The 6,949-nt window shown below is 51.3% G+C and overlaps 1 protein-coding gene across 1 annotated transcript; it reads left to right on the plus strand.

The window, feature by feature from the left end:
- Positions 1-298: 298 nt before the first annotated feature.
- Positions 299-5,394, plus strand: LOC130114567 (uncharacterized). The gene is given in 4 exon segments (XM_056282430.1): positions 299-1,008; positions 1,474-3,995; positions 3,998-4,296; positions 4,474-5,394. Coding segments are annotated over 4 exon segments (4,452 nt in total).
- The last annotated feature ends 1,555 nt before the right edge of the window (positions 5,395-6,949 follow it).

Genomic DNA, 6,949 nt, shown 5'->3' on the forward strand with positions numbered 1-6,949 from the left:
AGCAAAGCAGATGATACAAGCAGAGGAAAGATTGAGTAGACAAAGACAGACCGCGGAAGGCACCGCCCCCCCGGCACTAACCAGGGGGAAAAAGGCTCGCCTCCAGTGCCCGATCATCCAAACCGTGGGGGGGCGCGGGCATAGATACAAACCATGGAACCTGGGGGACGTGCAGGCATTAGTAGATAAGCTCCCACCCATTTCGGAGGGAGGGGGAGCGTGGTTGAATGAATTGGATAAATTAACACAAGGAAAAACGTTAGCTCTTGGCGATTGGAGGGCGGTGGCTGCCCGCAGCATGTCAGGTCCCGAGTTGAGGGATATAGAGAAGGAGGCTGACATAGATTATGAGCGGGATGATGTACCTCTGATGAGGGATGTGGCTGAGATAAATACCGCAGTCAGAGACAAATTCCCCCTGCCCAATAGGGGACATGTTCCAAAGCTAGAATGGAGCAAAGATCACACCCCTAGAGAATGTCTTAACAAATCAAAGGAAGATTGGACCCGGCAAACGGGCCAACACCCAGATAGAAAGGGAGTACAACAGGAGTGGTTTAGGCGAGCCATATTAGAAGGAGTCCCGGAAAAAGTTAAAAAACCAATGCTAGACAACCTTGACCTGCCGGGGAGCGACCCCGGCATTTGGGAAAAACACCTTATACATCACCTGCAGAGGGCCAGGGATGAGGAAAAGGACAAAGAGGAGCAAATTAAAGAGCTTCAACAGCAATTATTGAAGCTGGAGTTGGGAAGAGCCCGCAAGGAAGCGACGGATGTAAAACAGAATAAAAAACAAATGATGGTCAGTGGTGGACCCGCTCCTCCACCGGACTTCCCACACAGCCCTGACTTATACCCACTCCCTCCTTGGGAGCAGGGACCCCCGCCGGGAAGACTTATGAAGTACGGTGGGGGCTATTCAAACAGAGGGTTCCGTGGTGGGAGCGGTTTGAGAGGTGGCTGGGGCCGCGGGAGGGGTCGGGGACAGGCCTCCTACCAAGCTCGGTATGGGGCTTGTCGCATCTGTGGAACACCGGGGCATTGGGCAAGAGAATGTCCTCAGAACCAGTCACCAGGGTGGGGCCGGGGAGGATTCCACGGAGGAGGAGTTAGGGCTCCACATCCTCAGCTGGCCCCACCGGGGTCTGGCAGACAATATCCCCAAGGACAGTGGGAAGGCCCGGAACAATGATACACCCCACGGACAAACCCTTGCATGGGGGCATCGGCAGACCCCATATTGAAAGTGACAGTAGACAATGATGATTTGCTGGTGTTGGTTGATACAGGAGCGACATACTCTACTATGAATAAAATGCCTCCAAAGGATAAGCTGTCCGACGCCATGGTGAGCGTGGTAGAGTTTTCCGGGGAAACACAAAAACTGCCAGTTACTAAGCCCCTGGTCACAGCCGTGGGGGGGCAGACTTTCGCACATCCGTCTGTATGTTCCCCCTGTGTACCTATCAGCCTATTAGGACGAGATTTGCTTATGAAACTACATGCCTCCATCCTGTGTAGCGCCGATGGCCTCACTGTGACTTTGCCCAATGGACGTACCCTGCCCTGCCTGTCACACACGGCTGGACAGGGTCAATGGCTTTTGAAATCAACCGAACCAGAGTATGCTGACATTTACTGGGGACTGTTGCCCGACGGCCCTCCAGGTGACGGCAGTCTTCTGGACACCTATAACGCCTGGAAACCTTGGATCACCCACCTTGCGCCCTATGCTCCTCCCCCCGACCCGCCGCATCTCATTCTGTTTTACGATAGGGATGGTGACGATTGCTACCAACAAGAATTTGACGACATACAGGGCAATCAATGGGAGGTCCGGTTGACTGACCTTTATGTGGCTCCGGAGGGGGTGGCGGCTGCTGCATCCCTTACGGAGTCAAAATTTGTGTGGTATAGGATGGGGGACGAGGCGGTACCACACGTGTCGCTGGCCCTCCATCCTGACCATCAGGCCAAGGACTTGGGTCCCATGACTAAAACAGCCACGTCAGCGAGTGACTGGCAACGCTCTCAACTTCCGGGCGTCTTCTTCTCCCCCACTACTAACATATGGAAGATTTCCCATTCTTCCCTAGACACAGTGACGCTGTGTCACGAACAAATTGGTAGGAGCCATGGCAGGGAGAAAACGAATCACCCCATAGCACAAGCCCTTATCGACAACCTACCAGACTCATTATGGTCATCTGGACCAACGGATGTGGGGTTGGTCGATTGTACCCCTATCTCCTTCACTCTGAACACTGACTGTCCCATTTGGATACCTCAGTACTCACGAAAGGCTGAAGCGGAGGAAGGCATTGCTGAGACCATTCAGGGCCTGTTGGCATCTGGGGTCCTCGAGCCCTCCACTTCGGCCTGGAATACGCCCATCCTGCCGGTAGAAAAACCCGGTACAGGTACATACCGCATGGCTCATGATTTACGATCCATAAACAATGTCCTACTGACCCCTACCATTCCTGTCCCCAATCCATATATGGCTCTGAATGCCCTGGACCCCCGACAGAAGTGGTTCACCTGTATAGATTTAGCTAACGCTTTTTTCTGCCTTCCCTTGGCCGACCACCTACGTGATGTTTTCTCTTTTACATTTCGTGGCCGTCAGTTCTGGTACACACGTGTGCCGCAAGGGTTTGCCAACTCGCCCGGCCTTTTCAATCAGGTTCTCAAAGACAACCTGTCTGACTGCCCCTTTCCCCCGGACTGCACTTTGGTACAGTACGTTGACGACCTGTTGCTTGCAGCGCCTAGCCCCAGCTCTTGCACATTGGCCACCGACCAGGTTCTCCGCCATTTGTCTACCGCTGGGTTTAAAGTCAGCAAAACCAAACTTCAGGCTATTAGGACGCAAGTCTCTTTTCTTGGCAGGGTCATTTCTCAAAAAGGGGCGGCAATATCGGCGGCCCACAGAACTAACATCCTCTGCCACCCCAAACCGTTGAAAGTCAAGGACATGCTATCTTTCTTGGGTTTAACTGGGTACAGCAGACATTAAATCCCCAATTATATTGGGCTAACGACACCTCTCCGCCACATGGTCAGAACATGTGGCATGCGCAATCTCAATGCGCACCTCCCTTGGTCCATGGAAGCCGAGCACTGCTTCACTGAGTTAAAGCAATTGCTCGCCCAAAGTGCCGAACTAGCTATTCCAGATCACACCCTGCCATTCTTTTTAGATGTTTCTGAAACAGAAGGTGTGGTAAATGGCATTCTGTTCCAGAAAAAAGGGGGTGAACGGAAGGTGTTGACATACGCTAGCATTATGCTAGACGCAATGGAAAAACGACACCCCCCACGTACACCACACACAGCAGGAATAGCAAACATTTTGCTAAAAACAGCACACATAGTCATGGGACACCCCCTTACAGTATTAACAACACACAGCGTGGTGGCATATGTGAATTCACAAAGATTTACCATGACCCCACTGCGGCAGCAACGAATAACCAAGGCGTTAGAAGCCCCGAATGTCACATTTATACATAAAGGGATCAACATGGCAGACAGAATGGGAACAGGAGAACCACATGAGTGTGTGCGTAGAATAGAGCAGGAAGAGAAGGTTAGGCCTGATCTAGAGGCACAGGCCATACCAGGGACAAAAACATTGTATACAGACGGGTGCTGCTATAGAAATGAAGAGACAGGCCTCCAGGCAGGATACGCAGTGGTGAGACAAACAGAGGAGGGATTTGAGACAGTAATAGCCAAAAGAATGGAGGGCCAGTTGTCAGCCCAGCGGGCAGAGATCAAGGCACTTATAGCAGCCCTGGAATGGAGCAGGGGAAAGGAGGTAACCATTTATTCAGATTCTGCCTATGCTGTGGGGGCAGTGCATATTAAAATTCCCCAATGGAAAAGAGTAGGGTTTCTTACGGCAGGGGGGAAACCGATCAGACACGAACAAGAAATGAAAGAACTACTGGAGGCAATACAGTTGCCCCAAAAGGTGGCCATAGTAAAATGGGTCACGATCCCACCAACACCCCGGTTGCGAAGGGAAATCAGGAGGCGGACCGGGTAGCCAAACAAGTGACAGGGTACAGGGTATCCTATCAACTAATAGTGTATGAAGACGAGGTGTTGAGGGCCAAATGGGATCATGAAACGATCAAATATTTTCAGGGGGAAGCAGGCCTCCACGAGAAAGCAGTATGGGTTCAACGGGGAGCCACAGAAGTAGAGGGCCTGTGGCAGGGCCCAGACAGGAGAGTGGTCCTACCCCCGGGAATAAGAAAAAGGGCGCTACAAGAGGCCCATGGGGTAGGTCATGTAGGAACTTCTCAGTTGAATAGAAACCTCTGCTACTGGTAGCACCCGTTTTTGTCTTACATGACCAAGTATCACGTTAAAAGTTGTCCGATATGCACACACTATAACCCAAAAAATACGATAAAACCAGAAATGGGAAGTTTTCCGCTAGTCCTGTGCCCTGGTCAGGAGATTGTCTTAGACTACACCGATATGGGTGAATCCGGAAAAGTGAAGGGATATCAATATCTATTGGTATGTGTAGACCAGTTGACTGGATGGCCCGAGGCATGGCCGGCAAAAAAGGAAGACAGTGCGACGGTCATCAAATGCCTAATTAACTATTATATCCCAAGACATGGGTTTCCAGCTAAAATAAGGACAGATAACGGCACCCACTTTAAAAATTCAGACCTGCAGAAAGTGGAAGCCATGTTAGGATTGAAGCACGCCTTCGGAACCGTGTACCACCCACAGTCACAAGGTAAGGTAGAAAGGATGAACCAAAACCTCAAACAAAAACTAGCTAAGATCTGCGCGCAGACAAAAATGAATTGGGTGGGTGCCTTACCTTTGGCACTTATGACAATAAGGTCCTCCATAAACCAAGGAACGGGATTCACACCGTATGAATTAATGACAGGCAGACAGTTTCCGGGGCCGGGAGCGGCCCCCCAAGATAAGATGGGGAACCGGGGAATGAATGCCGGAAAATGCTTTAAGGAATTACAAGCTCTTGTTTCAGACTTTTCCCAACAGGTGGGCAAGAAGCAGACACAGCCAACAGGGATGACCTTGCCAACGGCAAAGTGGGTCCTCCTGCGAGTCATTAAGAGGAAGTGGTCGGAACCCAGGTGGACAGGACCATACGAGGTAACGGAAAGGACCTCACACGCGGTGAGGCTGAAAGGGAAGGGGACCACCTGGTACCACTGGAGCCAGTGTGCAGCAGCCGAGGAACCAGGTAGAACCCTGCAAGACATACAGGACGATCTACAAGAAGCGTCCACCTCTTCGGGTGGACTCGAAGGTTCACTGACCCTCCCCGAAGCCGACACTGTTAGCAGAAGTCAGGGTGAAAGTGCTGGTAACCTCTCCCCTAGGTCATAGATTAACTAGCCGGACGATCACAATTCCCGGCCAGAAGTAGATGGAGACTGAGAACCGAGGGTCGGACGACTAGACAGACCAACGTATTAACAGATAAAACTACGAATGACAGTCATGAAGACAAGGGGAACAAGGGTTATAATGGGGATAATGACTATGATGGTATGCCTTTGTTTAGGGTTGTGGGCCCTGGATCAGTCCCTTCTAAGAGCTAAAAGAGATGAAGTGAAAAGGGGGAAAGAGTTCAGGTGCAGTCAGGGACCAGGCGGGAAAAGGGGGTGGTACAACTCGTGGGTTAATTGGACCCATCCAGTAGGCACCACTGCCACATATCAGGTAAGGCTTTGTGACCTGTTCCCGTGTCCAGAAGGTCAGGAAGATTATTGGAAAAAACAGCCAGTCTACATATGCCAGAAGGTGTTGTGGCCCAGCTGTTATAAATGGTCTTACGTAGATGCGTACACAGGGGACATAGGGAGTCATCGCAAAGAAGATTACGGCAAATATATGAAAGTTCAATTAGGAGGAGATGGTAAGACCATTATGATCTCGATAGAAAAAACAGTTGACCGACAGAAAGGGATCGAGTTCGGATTGGCGGGACACACTGCCAGTACAGGGTATGACGAAGGGCCTGGCCTATTAGAAATGTGTCCGCGTAAAGGAGTCAATGACACCCTGTATACCATAGGCCTAGACCAAGCAGGGGTGGACACACAGTTTTTTCCGTGTCACATGGGTCGCTCCCCAGGACAGCCAACACGCCAACATCACAGGTGAAGGGGCGGGGCCAGACCAATATGATGTAGTAAAAAGGGTCGACCCCGAAAAGATAGACCCGTCCGACATAGTCTACTACGTCACAGGGTACGCGGGTAAAAATATGTGGTTGGAATGGCTGGCCGCAACAGCGGCAGAGAGAGGGATGGAGGGTTGCATGGCCTGCTCTTCGGCCCGTCCTGTGCTGATTACGGTTCCCGCGCCAACTTATATCCATGATGCCATGGGTTTCTATTGTCTGATTGCCATAATGATGAATGCAGCCCCTGACTATTGTTCTAGCCTGAACCGTGTGTACCCGTTGGTCCAGGCGAAAGGCAATCAGGATGTCATACCACCCGCCTTTGTTCCGGTAAAAAATAACTTCACCTGTTTTCTAAATCACAATGACTCCGGCACTAATGTCGGCGAGATCCCGATAGACTGGTGTAAACACCTCATTAATATGACGGGATGGACCAACGTCACCAACATGCAATATCACCGGGCCGATTTGTTTTGGTATTGTGGAGGCACCGTGCTTTGGCCTCGACTCCCAGCCGATTGGGTTGGACGATGCGCCCTTGCCCGTCTCTCTCTACCTGTGACCCTGATTGGGCCGAGGCAGCAGAGGGGACGGTGGGGGAAGCGACGGAGGCAGGCAACGGCCCATAGTTTTGACTTATCAAAAGGGGGCCTCACGTATGTTGACGCAATAGGCATCCCCCGAGGAGTGCCGGATAAATATAAGCTAGCCGACCTAGGCGCTGCCGGATTTGAGAGTATGCCCATCATC

This window comes from Lampris incognitus, chromosome 6, assembly GCF_029633865.1.
Source record: "Lampris incognitus isolate fLamInc1 chromosome 6, fLamInc1.hap2, whole genome shotgun sequence".
Classification (NCBI taxonomy): Eukaryota; Metazoa; Chordata; class Actinopteri; order Lampriformes; family Lampridae; genus Lampris; species Lampris incognitus.